Below are 17636 nucleotides of genomic sequence, written 5' to 3'. Positions count from 1 at the left end.
AGAGGAAGATTGGCAAAGATGTTAGCTCAGGGACCATCTTCCTCACCAAAAAAAAAAAAAGCTAAATATAAGTGGCTTAAATGGCCATCTGGACATGGCTGAAGAGAAAATTTGTTCACTGGAATATAGAGCTGAGGAAATTACTCAGAACACATGGCAGAATGAGGAAGAGAAGGGAAAATGGACGAGATCTGAGGAGACCTGGGGGGTAGATTGGGAAGTCCCACCAGGTGGCCAACAGGGTTTTCAGATCAGGTGAGGCCATGCACCAGGACCCAGAGCATTTTCCGGATTTGTAAAAAGACATGAAGCTTCAGTTGACAGTGCATACCAGGACCCCAGAAGAATACAGGGCACAGAGAGCGCTGAACACGAGGGGCTCAGGGCCCAGGGCCACCTTCCCGTCCACTCCAGATGACGTGCTGCCTGTGACATTCTGTAAACACCCTCTGTACAGATGGAACAGAATTGGGAAAAGCGTTTCTGAAGGTCCTGTAAAGAGGAAAAGTAAGAAAACAGCCCAGAAAACGCTAAAATAAGAATGGAGAAGTCTTCAATTGCTAGACATCAGCGTATCTTATAAAGCAGGAGGCAATGGCTAAAAGGAGAAAGTTCAAAACAGATATACCCGGAAGGACTAGATTGTGGCCCAGGGGCCTTTCCATGAGCCATGAAGGGCGGGATGTTGGGTGAGTGACGTGAGAAGTTAGTCCACTGTTTTAAAGCAACATAAAGAAAGATCACAACCTTACTTACGTAAAATATATATTCCAAATAGACTAAAGCTTTTAAGGTGAAAAAAGAACTACAAAGTATCAGAAGGAAATATGGTCAATGGTCTTTCACATAGTTCTTTCTAAGAAGGAAGCAAATGCACAAGCCAGTAAAAAAAAGAAGGTAGATACCCTCACATTGAAAACCATTGTGCACAGGAAACGTCAGATCGTGGAATGACCGAGGAGGGCGCTGTGTTGCACGATAAGGAGTTAATATTCTGAATGTATAAAGGGCTCTTGAAATCAGCTGGAAAACGAGGAACGCCACGAGAAAAAACTGGCAAAGAAGAAAAACATATGGTCAACAAATGTACGAAAATGTTCAGGCTCATTAGCAATTGAAGAAATGCAAATTAAACCCACAAAGACATTTCCTCTGTGTCTGTCATATTTTCAAAAGGTAAAAAATGTATTTAATCAGACCCCATGTGTCACAGGCCTGGGAAACAGTCTCCCTGGTGTACCACTAGTGAGAATACCCACACACTCACACCCACACCCACACTCACACCCACACACAATCACACAGAGTGGTGGGCGGTGGGTTGGGGGGGGGTTGCTGCTTGGAGGAAGATTTGGCAGGTTGTAACAAAAGCACTAAAAATATGTTTTATCTGATCCAGCAATTCCATCTCTAGAAATGTATCCTAAGGAAATAACTGAGATGAGAAGAAAGATTCAGACACAAGAACATTGGTTTCAGAGCTGCACAAAATAGCGAAATAGGGAGGGCTCTCCAGGGCTGGCACGAAGCCCAAGGGGGGGTTGGACACCGTGCTGTCACAACCTCCCGGTGCAGAAGATTGTGCAGTTAGGGACGGACGTCACCACCTAGTGACTCGCCAGCAGCCACGGAAAGGATGCGCGTGGATCGCAGCTTTGAAGAAGAAGCGTATACGTATTAAACATAAAACGCGCAGCACACGTCATACACATGTACACACGTGCACGCGTAGCGAATGTTTGGATTGCACAAAAAAGCTCTGAAAAGATCCGAGTTCAGCACTGATGGAGACAGAATTACGGACGGCTTTGATTTTGTTACAGTTACTTGACCTCCAGTGTTTTTCTAATGAAAGTCGCTTTTATAAAGGAAAAAAAATGGATTTGGAAACGCCTGTGCATAGCGATGATGAGTGCTCACAGCATGCTGGCCCTGTCCCAGGCACCGAGAGCTTCGGGACTCCACTGAACCCCCAAACAGCCCTGGAACTGTCTATCGTGATGCTCTGTGACAGATGAGGAAACGGAGGTTCAGAGAGAGAAGGCGGCCCAGCTGGTTGATGGGCAGAGGCAGGCTCCAAACCAAGTCTCAAGGGGTCTTCCGAAGACCCCATGTGGGCAACAGGGCTTGTTCGTGAAGACATTCAAGTGGACAGAGACTTTCCCTCCCCCCAGTGGCATCTGCTCTCCCCACCTGCAGGCCTGACGCATCTGCTCAGGAGGGGCGGAGGCTGGGCAGGGCAGGGGAGGGGAGGAGTTCTCCCTGTGGTGACAGCCGTGCCCTATGGGCTACTGGTGAGTGGGGGTGCGTCCTCACCTTGTGGGGCAGACTGACCCACTTGCAACTAGAACAAGCCCTTCCTGAAAGCAGAACTAGCACGAGACCTCACAGTCTGCTCCCCACCTTCTCCTTCTGTCCACTGTTCACAGAGCGAGAAAGTCTAGGACCAGTCTGGGGAACACCAGGTGCCCCTCTGATGTCTGACTGCAGGAGCCCCTGCCGAGTGTGGACGGTGGAGCAGCAAGGGCCCCCTCCCTGCTCCCTCCGAGCACGACAAGGCCACTCCTCTCTGGTGAGACAGGAGCTTGTATAAACCGCTCAGGACGAGGAGGGACAGCCGTCCCCCAGGCCCCCAGTGTCCAAGGCTGACGCGGCCCCTCAGGGGAGGAACCACTGCCCTCGGTCTGAGGTTTTCCTGGGATGCCCGGGAGAAACCTCGAGGCCGAAAGTCGAAGCAGAGAAGCAACTGATTTCCAGCTCGTGCTCCATGGACGGCCCTCCTCCCCGGACGCAATGCTTCGTTGTGTCGTGACCTTTATTAACCTAATGGCCCCGAGGATTCATTTCCCCCTAATTGGCTCCAGGACTTTCCTCATTAGCAGACGAGCAGTTGGCATTTCTACAATCACAGGAATGTAAATTGGCCCTGCGACCACAGAATTACTCGCTAATTGGGTTGCATCGATCAGAAGTGCTGTGTGGACCACCTGTGTTACTGACAGATCAGAAGCAGCGGTGGCTGTGAGGCCCGTCTGCGTGGGAGCCGGTCCAGGCAAGGCGGAGGAAGAACCGCTGACGGTCTCTGCGACGAGACCTGCCAGGCGCACCCCTGCCTCAGGGCCTTTGCAGTCGCTGTTCCCTCAGCCGGGAACACTTTTCCCCGTGGCCACACGGCTTGCTTTCTCTCCTCCTTCATGGCTGCTCCAATGTCCCCATCTCAGTATTCCTTTCCCCATCATCCCATTTCAAATGACAACCTCCCCCATCCCAGACATCCCCTGCCCGTGTTTCTCTGTGAGCTGCAGACACACATCCTATCCATTTAGCTCAGGGAGGCCACCGGGACGCGTGGTGTCTGCTCTGGTCCCTGCTGAATCCCCAGCACCTGGCACGGCGTTCAACCCCGAGGACGTCAATAAGTCGTTCAATAAATGAGCAGCTCGCTTCTCTTTGACGGTCCCCCGACCTGTGCTCCAGCATTTAGCAAAACAACACAGAGGCCCTCCTTTTCCAGGGGCTTCATCTACTCAGCCCATAAATATGTCGAACACCAACGGTGCGGGTCGCGGGCAGCAGTGAAGGGGCCAGACGTGGCCCCTCTGGCGGGGACTGTTCATTTTCCAAAGGTACGCGGAGGGGAGGAGACAGGCAGTAAAAAGTAGGGAAATTAGAGAGCTGTTATGGGTGGAGCTGTGGAACAGGAGAAGCTGCGGCTGGCAGGGCCAGGCTCGGGGCGTCGGGGGACTGAGACCGAGGGTCAGCAAGCAGCCAGTCTGGGAAGGGCTCTCCAAGTAGGACGTGGCTGGGCTTGACTGCGGGAAGGGACGGCAGGGCCGGGGCAAGTGAGGAGGCTGGGCAGCGGGACAGGCGGGTAGGGGTCCTGCAGACCCTGGGGGGTGTGGGTTTAATTTTCAGGGTGAGAGGAAGCCTGGGGCTCGCTGGGCCCTTTCTAGAGAGACAGAAAGGGGAAAGCTGCAGCCTGCAGGCCCGAACTCCAGGGGACGAGCGCCAGAGCCACGCGGGGCAGCCGCCTTAGAGGCCTCGCTGCCACCGCCTTGCCTGAACAGCGGCAAGTGTCTGCCCAGGACAGAGGGGGCGGGATCACGGCCTTAAACTTGCTTGTGCAGGACCCGTCCCCGCCCTCCCAGGGCCACCTGGCAGCACGGGGGTCCAGCTCCCAGGTCGGAGCCCCGAGCATCCGTCCAAGTCTCGTGGGAGACCTAATCCTAGCGGCCCGTGTCTACAGCACTGCTCTGTGCCAGGCGCCATTTCAAGGCCTTACAAGTGTTAGCTGGTTTAATCTTCATAAAACCACACTTTCTGGATGGGTAAACTGAGGCAGGGAGAGGTTAGGAAACTTGCCGGGCAGGTGGGGGCTCACAGGCTCCGGGCCATGATGTAACCACCTCTCTCTGTTGAGAGGGGGACAATATTGGAAGTTAAAAAAGAAGAAGAATGCAGAGTTCTTGGCCTCTCCTGCCGTCCTGGGGTCTCCGTCCTGGCCCTTGAGTCTGGGCCGAGTTGCGACTGCGTCTGTCCATGAGTGAGCAGAAGTGACGCTTCTCCGAGTCCGGGACTCGAGAGGGAACTGCCGCGGCCGCCTCATTGGCTGGAACACCTGTGCTGGCCTGAGGCTGCCCCGGGTGAGGGACCACGCGGGGCTGGACCCCCCCAGGACAGCCAGTGTCCACCACAGCCACGCAGGCACTGCCCTGGACATCCCCTCCAGTCGGGCTCTCAGACGAGAACAGCCCAGCCCCTTCTGACGCAGCCACGTGGGAAAGCACACCTGGGCCTCCCCCAGCTTCCTCGGCTGGAGGCTGAGCTCGGACAGGCCTTTCAACCGTGAGCAAACGTCACCTCCCCGGCTGCTGCCAGACCGACAGCTGCCAGCAATCACAGGCGAGTGAGCCGGGACCCAGCCCCGCACCCCACGTCAGAGTTCCAGGGGGCAGCATGGCCTGCAGAGGGGTGGCGGGCAGAGGCCCCTGGCAGTGGGGACAGCACGGTGCGCCCTGGGTCAGGGCCATGGTGAGGTGACTCACTCAGAACCCTAGGGGATGTGACATGGGATGGAGCCCCTCCTGGCCCCCGAGGGCCGATGTGGTGACTGCTTATCCCCGGGGGCTCTCCTGCCCTGGTCCCCGAAGGGCCGCTTGGAGCTGCAAGCTCCCCTTACCCTCCTTTGTTTCTCTCCTTCCTTCCTTCTCTCTTTATTTCAATTCCAAACCTCAACTTCATTTCTTTCTAAACAATCCACCTTGATGCACACCTGGTTAACGAACCCCAGAAACTAGAAGACAGAAGAGGCCACCCCCGTCTCCAGGGCTCCCTGCCCTGCGCAGCCAAGGCCCCTCGCTCCAAAGCTGAGGGCCCAGCTTCAGAAGGCGCCGTGTCACTCCCCGAGGTGGAGCCCTTGCCTCCTGCCACAATGAATGGTGGCGGTAAAGATAAAGGCCATAAACCTCGGGCATCACCCCTGGGGTCAGCGGGATGCTGCACTCAGCCAAAGGCTGTTCCCCGAGGTCCGCTTAAAAGGGACGCTGTTAAGCATTCAAGGTGACTAGAAGCCAGCGTGAGATTTTTCTGCTCGAAATAGTCAGAACGGTTGAAAGAGAAAGAGTGGGGGAGCTTTTGGGGGTGACGGGTAATTCCTGTATCTTGATGTCAGGCCGGCGGTTACACAAGGGTTTGCACTTGACAGACGCCTTGAGCTGTGGGCTTGAGGTGCGGGGGAGACAGACAGACAGACAGGGAGAGACAGAGACAGACAGAGAGACAGAGAGAGACACAGAGACAGAGACAGAGAGACACAAATAGACAGAGACACAGAGACAGAAAGAGACACAGAGACAGACACAGGGACAGACAGAGACACAGAGACACAGAGACAGAGACTGACATAGAGACAGAGAGAGGGAGACGGGAGGGGGAGGGATCTGAAGGAATGAACTGCCCTGCTCCCTCACTCCGCGTCTCGGGGGGGTGGGGGGGGGAAGCCCTGTTGTCCTGACTTTCGACTGTGCCGCGCTGGCGTCCGTCCTCCTCCCGAGCTGAGCTGCGTTTCTGTGGCTTGCTGTCCTCCCCGTGTCGGGTGTGGGTGGACGCCTTCTCCTCAGGCCCTGTCCTCAGGGACAGCACGGCTTTTCCAGAAGGACGCTGCCCGGTGCTGTGAGCGCAGGACAGACACCGCCCCAGTCGTTGCAAACAGGGGCTGTGGAGCAGGACAAGGCCTCTGGGTGGAGAGGCCAGGAAGCCAGTGTGTCCTGGGGGCAGCCAGCAGCCAACTGCAGGGGACGGGGTGCACTGAGCCCAGGGTGCTCTCCTGGAAGCGGCTGGAAACCCCAGGGCCTCTCAGGACATGGGGAAAGGAGCCCCCGGCCCCAGCCCCGCAGGAGCCTCTCCGGGAGCTGGGCAGCCGCCCGGGAAGGTTCAGGACCGTTTGCACAGGTTTGATATTTAACCATCAAAACAGTTGAGAAAAGTCAGCATGTTGAGGAATCTACCAGATTAACCTCCTGGCTGTATTTTTAATATGCCTAATTGAAGGTTGATTCTAAATTTGTGATTTAAGATTGGACCATGTCAGAGAATTAAATACATTTGCAAATAATCCTGAAATGTTCAGAGAATTTGAGATTTGGTATAAATTCAATTTATTAGATACACGATAATTTTTTAAGCACTTGAGGGAATTTCTGCTGTGGTATCAGCATTCAAAGTGCTTAAGAGGAGAGAAAATACGTTCCATGCATAAGTGTCATTTGAAAAGGTTCGGGGGAATTTAATTAACTAAAGGCGGAAACGGAACTGATTATTGTTTAATGGCATTTAATCTGTCAACCTGAGTTAACCAAACCCTAATCAAAGAGAAGGGGAGGGGAGTGTCCTTACTCTGTTAGAATTAGAACCATGTTAGGATGAGCTGTAGGTTTAACTTAAAAGCTTAAAGCAAATAGGTTTTGAAAAGTGTAACGTTAGTAAAATGTATGAAATTTTAGAAACTGGCTTTAAATAATCTTTTCTCTGGGTAAAGGCCCCACAGGCAAAAACAAAAGCAAAACAATAAATGAAACCTCAGAAATAAAACACAAAAAAACAGGAACCCAAACCCCCCAGAGCTCAGCCCACACCGGAGGCCGGGAGGCGGCTCCACGCGGCTCCCGGCTCCCTCGATCAGGCTGTTTCAGGAGTGCTCGGCAGGGCCCCGGCCTGTGCAGAGCAGGGACCTGTGGCCCATGGTCCCCCAGCGGCCGGCCCGGCAGAGGCTGGTTCTCACAGTCGGCTCCTGGAGCAGCAGCCTTAGCAGCCGCCGGGAATCTTTGGAATGGAGAGCTGTGGGCTCTGCCTCGCTCTACGGAATCCAGCTCTCTGTGGTGGGGCCCACGGATCCGTGTTCTAAGGAGCTCTCTAGGGAGCTCTGGTGCAGCCCGAGTCTGGGAACCTGGGAGCCTGCCCCATCCTGGTGGGTGTCCAGCCCCACCCCTCCACCTGCAGAGCCAACGCTGCTCGGAGCAATGAGCTGCACAGCAGCTGTAGCAGTATCTTGGGGCCTCGCGACTCAGCATCATAGCTAATTAGGAGTTTGGGCTCAAATGATGTTTTAAAAATTGGGAAGTCAATGTGCAAGCTGGGCTCCTCTCGTTCTAATTCCAGAAATAGCCCTGAACTTCAGGCTTGGCTGCCGGTGGGCGGGCAGCTCGTAGTCCCACAGGCTGCTGCTGCAAAGTTCCCAGAGGACGTTGTCAGGTCACAGCTGTGCCGCCGCCCCGGAGCCACAGCCGCCTGGAAGAGGGGCAGGAGGGCACTACAGGCCGGTGACCCCGCTGGGTCGGGAATGAAGTCAGGGGACCGGCATGTACATGGTCCCCGACATCTGGCCATGACTCAAGGCCTTGACGGCCATGCTCAGACACCGCCCACGCCCGAGGGCAGGAGTCAGGGAGGGAGCTGCCCATCGGAAAGAGGACCCACGCACATCTCCAAGCCTTTAGGCTGAACTGCCTCGCAGCTCGCACTCACCGCCAGGCTAATGCCCCTGGAGAGAAGGCGTTCACACAGAGCTCGTTCAGTTCCTATGACGCTGTTCCTGGTCCCAGCAACGCTGACAATTAGTAACAGTCACAGGATTCCTGAGCAAGGATGGCTGGAGGAGATTCCCAGCTCTGCCTCGTGAGGACTCAGTCTCCTCTCCTTTAAAACGGGAATAATAGCATCTACGCCTGGGGCGTTGTGCAGATGGAGCCAGCGAGTGTGCGTGGAGCAGTTGGGATGGGGCCCGGCGTCCGTAAATGCCGCCATCACTGTTGCACGGATGTCACCGAGCACCGTCTGTGTTGCGGGGGCTGTGGGGTCAGCACACTCAGGAGGTCGGACACCATGGTCCCACGGTCACCGAGGAGACCCAGCGAGGGCGAGCGACGCCCCTGAGTTCACTGTGCTGGTAAGTGGTGGAAACGGGCTCCGAACCCGAGTCTGTTTGCTGTGGAGAACTTTCACCCAAATCATGCAGCCCCACAGTCAATAGACAGTGGAACTGCATCTCATCGAGGGGAGGGTTCACAATCAGCACCTTTTGGGGTAGACGCTGCTGCGTCACAAGCCATCCCGAGCTTGGTGACATCAGACAACCATTTTTCTCACGTGCATGGATTCTGTGGGTCAGAAATGTGGAGAAGGCCCAGGGGGACAAGTCTCTCATTTCGTGATGGGTGGGCCCCTCCACTGGGGAGACCTGAAGGCTGGGGGCTTGGATCCTCCGGAAGCTTCCGTACCTGGCTGTTGGCGGGGACCTCAGAAGTCGCCCCTCCACGTGGCTGCCCACGTCCTCGCAGGGGCGTCTGGGTTCCAAGCTGGTGTCCATTAGGACAGGGCAGAGCGTGTCTTTTTTCACGACCTGGCTTGGGAGTCACTTCATCCTTCCTGCCGTTCTGTCCGGGTTGACCAGTCCCCAGGTCAGCCCAGGTTCAAGGCAGAGGGGACATGGATCATGGCCCTTCACAGGAGGAGTGTCCAGTCTCTCCGTGAGAGAGCGCATGGACGGGATGCCCACGGTGGCCTTTGGGAGGCGCTGTCTGCTGTGACTCGGAAGGAGAGGGTGTGTGGCCACCACGGCTGCGCTGGCTCTTCTTGGCCACGTGCCAGATGGTTGGTCCACATCGGGCACGTGGCGTGCGTGTGTGAGTCACTCAGCTCTGGGCTCCCGCATGAGTCCTGAGGCCCAGAGGCCTTGAGGGACCAGCTCCTTCTCCCAATCCAGGGCCAACCCAGGCACGTGCTAGGGCCGCCCGGGCGACCTGCTGCACGATTTCACGTGCTGTTTCCATCTTTGTTTTCTTCCTGTTGACGGTGGTTGGGGCTCCCCAAGCCCTCGTGACAGAATTTGCCTACATCCCTTCTTAGAGTTCTGTTCTCCACAGATTCACGGACCTGCACATCTTCTAGGCTTGATCACAGCTGGAACTATTTCGTGACGGCTCTCTGTGGCATCCACGGTCTCCAGCTCGTGGAGAAGGCCAGCTGCCCAGGATGTGCACTGGCCTTGCATCTCCCAGCTGGAAGAGACCAGTACCAGAGCCCAGCTTCTTGCTCCCAGGTTTCCAGCCTGGAGGGGCCATAGATGCTGTCCGGGCACCCACCGCCCTCTGGGCTTCTGCAGAGACACGGGGAATTGGAAGGGGCTGTGTCTCAGGCACCCCCAGGACACGGGCTGGCCAAAACCCAGTCCCACAGGCACAGCCCCGAGGAGGCTGTCTGTGCCCAGGCACCACTCTTTGGTACCCAGAGCCTTTGAGCCAAGGCCCCCTCCACCGGGCAGGCACTGGCTGGCCATGAAGGGCTCTGATTTCTGCAGGAACTTGAATCATCTTCATGGGTCCCTGGTGGAAACAGTCTGGCTTCCTCCATCTTCTATCCCTGGAAGCCTTCGTCAAAGCTTCTAATCCACGCCCCCCACCCCTACCGCCAATCTTGCCTAATAAGAACCATACAATAATAACCTTGTTATGGGGTGATTTTGTGTCCCCAAAGACACACTGGAGTCCTAACCCCCAGGACCTTGAAACGTGACTTATGTGGGGACAGGGTCTTTACAGAGGTGACCAGTGAAGACGAGGTCCTCAGAAGGGTCCTGATCCAGTGTGACTGGTGTCCTTGAAGAAGGGGACATTTGGGTGTAGAGTCAGACCTACATGGAGCAGGGACAACATGCAGACCCAGGGAGAAGGCAGCATGTGACCCAAGGACGCATCTGGGAGCTGAGGACACCAGGGGCTGACAGCAGAGAGAGAAGCTGGGAGAGGCTGGAGGGGTCCCTGAGTCCTTGGGGAGGCCCTGTGACACTGGGCTTTGGCCTCTGGCCTCAAAGCTGAGAGAGAATGAGGCTTGCGCTTGAAGCCTCTTGGACGAGGCTACAGTGGCCCCCGGAGAGGAACGCAGTGGGTGTTGGTCAAGACCCGCTGACGCCGCCCACCAGGTAGAGACAGAGCAAACAAGCTGCTTAGAGCCGGAACTAGTCTGGGTTTGCATCCCAGCCGCCAGTGCCCCCGGCTAAGTTACTTCCCATCCCGGCCTCACGTGTGACGGGGGCCCACTAATCCGGGCACGTTGTTGCAGGCTGCGGAGGAGCACTGGCACCGGCTGCCGGGCACAGGAGGGACGCGGCCACCTGTCACACCCCTGCACCAGCCTCTGGAAGCTCAACCCGAGACGTCCGGGAGGAAGGGGTGTCTTTCCCGGTTCTGGGTTACATGGCCCTTGAGCGCTCCTCCCGGCCAAGGCCGGGTGTGCTGTCAGAGTCCCCGGCAATCAGGCTCTGTGACCACCCACCGGGCCATGAATACAGAATAAAACGAGGCACTGACAATGTTTTTTCTCCACCAAGTACTTATAAGGCTGATGGAGCGGCTGAGCCACTTGGGCGGGGGAGAATGGCAGCCCTCCACGCCCGCCGGGTGGTAGCCCCTGCGCAGCCTCCCCGGGGACCCCGACCGCTGCCAGCTCTGGGCTCTGAGGGATGCGGATTGCCAGGCCATGCCCCAACCTGCCCGCCAGGGTCTATCCCCCCCGCCATCTCCCCCCACCATCTTGGCGGTGGCCTCTTCACCCTCCCAGCTGCGCAGGCCGCATGCCACCAAGCCAATCTGCCCCTCTCACCTGTCCGCTCCACCCGCGAGCCCTACGGCTTCCTTCAGACGATCCACACTCAGAGGGCTCTGACCATTTCCTCCCCAGGGCCAAGCCATCTCACTTCCTGGATTATTCCAGAAGCCCTGGCCGCCCTGCCTCTGCCCTCACCCCTCCACTCTGGAATCACAGAGGCCAGAGGGGTCCCTAAAGATGCAGGTGAGGTGGACTCTCAGCTCAGAGCCTCCGACAGCTCCCATCTCACTCAGAGCAGAAGCCGACCCTCCCCGCCCTCCTCAGCTCCTGCCACACAGGCCTCCTTGCTTCTGGGGCACCACCCTGCCCCAGGCCTTTCACCTGCTGCTCCCTCTGCCTGGAACGCCCCTCCCATTCCCTGATCGTCCACGGCTCCTCGGGCACCTGGAGGTCTCTCCGTCGATGTCACATGTCCCCTCCCCCGACCGCTCTCTTTAAAGCCACCCCCTGCACTGCTGGTCTCCTGCTCCTCATTTCTCCTTTCCCCTTTCTCACTGAGTGACACTCTGTCTTGTCTCTTATCGCCTCCTCCACCAGAAGGTGAGCTGCGGAAAGGCAGGGCTGCCGGCTGTTTTGTTCCCTCTGTAGCCGCAGGCCTGGCTAACAGCCGTGCTCAGAGCGGGTGTTCAACTCGGGGCACGAGGCCGCAGAGGGTCTCCCTGGGGCTGACCTGGCACCTGCTCTCTGAGCCTCTAAGATCTTGAAAGCCTCCTGCCGACACACCGCGTATCCTGGTTCTGACAGTAAAGCGCTCTACACCGCGTCTGGGGGGCTGTTCCCGGGGAACCTGCGCCCCCGGTCGCCGACATTCCCCAAAGCTCTGGGTGACGGAGCACCCTCCCCACAGGGCTATGGCCTGGCCTGTTTAGGGCCTCCAGAGGAGAACCATCTCCACCACCCTGAGGCCCTGACTTGCAACCAAGATTCTTCCAGAACTTTCCGTCAGTTCTCCAAGCAGCTAGGGGAGGAGGTTTGAAACCAGGAGGAGCCGCTGTGGTGGGAAGGACGGGCTGAGGCTCAGTCACCATGGACCGGCTCAGGGCCTCCCTCGGGGTGCTCGGGGCCCGCAGTCGGTGCACCTCGTGCAGTGTGGCCTGGAGCCTCCTGCCCCTTGGCTGAGACCTGCCCTCCCCAGCGAGCCCCATCTACCCCGTCCTGCCCGGGACCTTCTCCCGGGGAGTGGCCCTGGGGGCTTGGGGCACCAACAACCCCCATCGGCGCCTCTGCCTGCCGCATCCAACCAGGACAGACCCGCAGAGGGGACGGCGCAGCCAGGTCTCTGCCACGGACGCTGGAACGCCCTGGGCTGGAGAACCGCTCCCCACGCGGCCCCGTCCCGCGGCCCAGACGCGGCAGAAGCGAACTGCCTGGGACATAAAACTGCCGTACAAACGCCCTCTGTTGTGACAGTCAACAGACAGAACGTCCTCGTCCTGCTGCCGTTGAGCTTTCTTACGCTGACTCAGTCCAGGGCATGCCTCCGCCGACCCACAGGGAGCAGCTCGCCCACCCGCCTGGCCGGCCCCGCATGGCTGCGCAAACCCGCCCCGGGAGGCCCGGCCGGGCTGCAGCACTCACCCGCATGCCCAGCTCGACGTTCTCGCCCCCGTACACCTCCATGCCCGGGTCCAGCAGGCCAATGTCCCCGAAGTACTCTCGGTCCACCACAAACGAGCAGCCGATCATGGCCGGGGTCCTGGCGGGAACAGAGACAGCGGCGTGAGTAGGTGGCCGGCGCATGACCCTGGGCCCGCCCCACCCTGCTGGGGGTGCTGAGCACAGACCAGGCCAGTGGCTGGGAGGGCCCCCGTGGCCCAGCCTCTCTTTCCGATCCTCACACCTCATCCCTGTGCTTCTCGGCACCTCTTGGTCAGGTGCCCAGGGCTTGGGACAGCTGTTTTCCAGCCCCCAGGACACCTCAGGCTTGTCTCTGCTCCCTCAGAGCCTGGCTGAGCAGCCAGCACAGACAAGTCCAAATGCTCATTGAACAACATGAGCAGATGACAAAAACCAGCATTCAGTTCAGGCAACTTAGTGTAGGGGAGTGAAAAATCAGTTTGCCCAGTGAATTGTTTGGTTGCCCTGAAAATTATTTCCCAAGCCTGCATCTCTCGCCTACCTCCTTCATTGTTTTGTCCTATCTGTGTATCAGTAGTCAGGGCTACAAGGGACAGGTGTGTCGGTTGCGTACTGCTCAATTCTATGGACTCTCATTAATATCAGACTGTCTCTGAATGACACACCTTGGAGTTGTAGAGTGCACAACTTGTGCAGCTGTATGGAACAGGCTGCCAACTGTACTGTTATTTCTGTAACAATTCTATTTACATCTACACGTTCTTAAAAGGTTGGTAAATCTTGTCTTGTCCCAAGCAATTATATTTGTGAAATCATGCATCGATGGGCCAGTTATATTTTTTCTAATATGCATTAAAAATCTATCAGTGTTGTGCGTCCCCAGGAAGTGGTCTCACGGAGCAGCGATGGTAAAGCAGGGCACAAGGAGACAGACAGTGGCGGAGAAAAAGTGGACGGACCCACTGTAAATGGTGTTGCTCATTCACTCGCTTAGTCAGTCAATCATGAATTTGGGATACATCGGTGTCTACTAGGTGGTGCGGAGGAAAGAGAAAGAAAAGAGAAAGAGAAAGTGTCTCTGCAGCTAGAACAGGCAGCCTGTCCGTGGTGAGAAAGCAGGGCCCTCTCAGCTTTCGATGGAAGAGTTTGCCTCAAACAAAGGCAGCTTCCTTGTGGGTTGAGGGCTCAGTTTCCTCCCAGCCCAGGGAGGTCGCACGAAGGCTTCCTGGGTCCCGGAAACCCCGGCCGCTGCAGGGCCGAGACAAGGCTGGAGCGGGTCCCTCTCGGTGGCCGCCGCGCTCCTGCAGATGCAAATCCTCTTCACCAAGAGAAGCAGCAGCAGGCGAATCTCACTCACAACTGGAGGCAGCGTTTCTGCTCCCCGTGACCGGAGTCAGGAGCAAGTGCCCGTCAGCCATCCACGGAGATGGGGGCCCGTCAGCCGTCCACGGAGATGGGGGCCGGTCAGCCGTCCGCGGAGATCGGGGCCCGTCAGCCGTCCGCAGAGATGGGGGCCGGTCAGTCATCCGTGGAGAGCGGGGGCACTGAAAAGCGATTATGCTTCTATTTGAGCAAAGATCCAGGTTGTCTGTCAGTAGATTTTGGTCACAAATCTAACGATAACGAAATTTTAATGCCGCCCTCGACTTTAATCGCGAGTGTTGATGGGTTAGGTGACAGTTCGCCAACATACGGCGGGTGTTGCTCTCATTTTCTCACAACAGCAGCACGTCAGGGTGGCCTCTGACGGACTGAAGTGCCCAATTCCCTGCCAAGTCTGTTACGGCTGCTGCTGAGTTTTTATTATTGCTCAGAGTTCCAAAATAAACTTAAAATAAACTCATAAGGCGACAGTAGCAGAGGCAGCTGGTGCCGAATGTATTTGCACGAGAAATTCTTGCTGTGATCACAGAAAACAGCAAGGAGTGAGTGACGCGCCGGCCTGGCCTCTCAGGTCCGCGGGAGACTCGTCCCTGGGCACCGTCCTTGCATCCAGGCTGCTCTGTGATGTGCTGGGAGCCGGTGGCTCACCGCAAAGGGCCCTCACTCGGGCTTCTGCCTGGGAGAGGTAACAGACACGCAGACACACGCAGATGCACGGACACACCCAACACACACCTACATGTACCACAAATATACACATGCACCAGACATGCAGGCACACACAGATACATGGACACATGTGGATGCATGTGCAACACACATAGATACCACAAGTACACACAGAGACATACACGCCACAGACACACAGATATACAAATACGCAGACACACACAACACACATATATGGTCCCACAAATGCATCCACAAACACACACACAGACACACCCAGATACACGTGGATACATGCAGACACACGACACCTGTATACACATGCAACACACAGAAACACACATATGCAACTCCACACACAAACATAGACACATCTGCAGAAAACACACAGACACACACACCTCCGAGCCCACGCAATTTGGGAGCACTGCATAAGTGGGAGCTGACAGAATGAGGGCCACAGGTGGGTCCCTCAGCCTTTGCACGCCGGCCCAGGATCAGGCGGGTCAGCTACTCTCGGAGTCTGGAACAATATGCACCACGTGTCGGCCCGGCGGTGAGCACGAGCACACGCTGGGTCAGTGAGCATGTGGAAGGCGTGTCAAGTTAGAGAAACACATGGCCTCGCTGGTGACAGGCGCTGACACACTAGACGTGGAGGAGCCATCTTGCACGCATTCAACACTGAGCGTGGGGGGGACACACCACGGTGGCAAGTTTTTGGAGAAACTGGTGTGGACCGGTTCAACCCTCTTGGAAAAGTCTGAACCTATGAACAGAGCCCAAACTGTTTCAGCGCGCTCCGCAGGCGGTCTAGAGCAGTGATGGGTGGCATGGAGTCAAGAGCCTGACCTGGCTCTGTGCTCACTGCAGTGTGACCTTGGACAAGTCACTCAACTTCTCTGTGCTCAGCGTCGCCACTGTAATGCGAGAGGCAAGACAGTGCCTCCCCAACGACCGCTGAGCGGATGAAAGGTGTCAACACACGCAGACTGCTCGGAAGAGCGTGGGAGCCTGGGAACCTGGACCTTTGCTCAAATAGAGGCATAATCGCTTTTTAGTGCCCCCGAGCTCCGTGGACGGCTGACAGGCACTTACTCCCGACTCCTGGCTTTGCTGTTATTGTTTCACGCCCTAGTCCACCGCTGGTGTGTATCCTAGGAAACTGTCCAAACACTCTTCGCACAAAGCTGGGCGGAAAGGGAAATTGGCGCAGGGCCCATCGTGTAGACGGGGAACGAGGTTCGGCTCATGCCTCTGGCGGAACGTGTCCAGCTGCCAAGCCCTGCGCTCCTCAGACCCGCCAGCCCCTTGGCAGCGCTCCTTGGAAGATGTTACATGGAAAGGTGTAAAGTTAACGGTCGCTGTCGCACCATCGCAACTAGGGGAGCAACCACAGACGTGTGCGAGTGTGTGTGTGCGTGTCTACGCCCATTTCTGTGAGAGCGTGTGTGCGTCTGTGTGCATGCATGCACGCACGTGTATCTGTGTGTGTGCACATGTGTGTACCGTGTGTGCATGTGTGAGTGCATCAGTGTGTGACTTCGTGTGACTGGGGCCTTCGTGCCCCATTGTGGGGGAGGAGTGGGGTGCTGGGTGTGGCCTCGTCCACGAGGCTCGTCCGGGGCTCCCTGCCCCCTCGGGAGCCAGCTCTACACCCACAGTCCCTCCCGGGCGGCTGTGGGGATGGAGTGCAGACCCGGCCCACGGCCCCGTGGCTGCGTGGAGCTGCCTGCAGTGCAGCGTGACATCGCAGCTGCCCTCCGGGGGCCCCGGGGTGAGGGAGAGCAGGGAGGACGGGCCTCAGGCGTGTGCAGAGCCTGTGCCCCCCACCCCCTGCCGCGAAGGAGCTCGGGCCGAGGAGGGCAGCAAATGCAGGTCCCAATCCGACTGCCTCAGGATCCGGAAGTGTCTCCACGCCGGCGACCCCGTTCCAGCCCCCTCAGAGCGCAGGGAAGCCGTCTGCCCTTCCTGCCGGCACTGAAATACTTGCCCCGCAGAGGTCCAGGCCTTATAATTGCTTCTCATTCTTTTTCCTTCCTGAGCGTCAAGTATGATGAATGGCAAGATAATTTCCTGGAGTAAATCTTCAGATGTCAGCCTCTCCCGGTGCTGAGTAATTTCCTGGCAAGCGCCAGCCGTGTCCTTCAGGAAAAGGGCAGCCACTCTTCCCTGCGGGCGGGAGACAAGAAGTCCCGGAGGAGGCCCTGGGGGACCGTGTGCGGCCGGGCTGAGATTCTCCTCATCTGTGGGGGCTGCGGCTTGGCGAGGTGGCAGGAGGGCGGCTGCAGGGGACCTTGTTCTGCCGGATGTGCTGGGCTCGGGAGCCCGTGGGAGGCTGCGGGGAGCGTGTGAGGAGCCCGTGGGAGCTTGAGGGGAGGTCGCGGGGAGACCTTGCTGAGCAGTGGAGCCCGAGGGCGTCCTCTGGACAGGAGCGTAGTGACCAGGGGAGCAAAGGGCTCAGGCTGCCGCAGGTCAGGCTCGGTCTGAGGGCGTAGCCCTTCTCCGTCATTCAGACCCAGACCACGTGCCCTCACCTGCCCTCCGCTCCCCAGGAGCCCGGAAGCTTCCATGGCCCCCTGTGGCGCTCGGCCGTCCCCTCCTCCTGGGTCAGCCCCGCCGGCCCCTCCGCTGGTCCAGCCCCTCTTCTCTCCCACGGCTCTACCTCTCTCCTTTGGGGACTCTGTGCTCCAACGTGCTGTTCCAGCTATTCCAGAAGTGGGCAACAACCTGGGGCCACCAGACCCACCATCGAGGACCTGACCCAAAGCCCCGGCCGCCCGACCTCCACGGGCCCTGCGCCGACTGGAGGTCCGCAGTTCGGAGCCCGCGTCTGGCGGCCCTGC

The 17636-nt window shown here is 57.6% G+C and overlaps 1 protein-coding gene across 1 annotated transcript in view; it reads right to left on the bottom strand.

The window, feature by feature from the left end:
- GALNT9 (polypeptide N-acetylgalactosaminyltransferase 9) overlaps positions 1-17636 on the bottom strand; it is a 93271-nt gene that overhangs the window by 16318 nt on the left and 59317 nt on the right. Inside the window, exon 6 of the mRNA XM_046641331.1 lies at positions 12739-12856. Within this exon, the coding sequence (XP_046497287.1) occupies positions 12739-12856 (118 nt within the window). The remainder of the gene's footprint in view (positions 1-12738; positions 12857-17636) is intronic.

Source organism: Equus quagga, chromosome 15 (genome assembly GCF_021613505.1).
Source record: "Equus quagga isolate Etosha38 chromosome 15, UCLA_HA_Equagga_1.0, whole genome shotgun sequence".
In the NCBI taxonomy this organism is placed as follows: Eukaryota; Metazoa; Chordata; class Mammalia; order Perissodactyla; family Equidae; genus Equus; species Equus quagga.
This window is presented reverse-complemented; position numbering and strand designations above follow the sequence as displayed.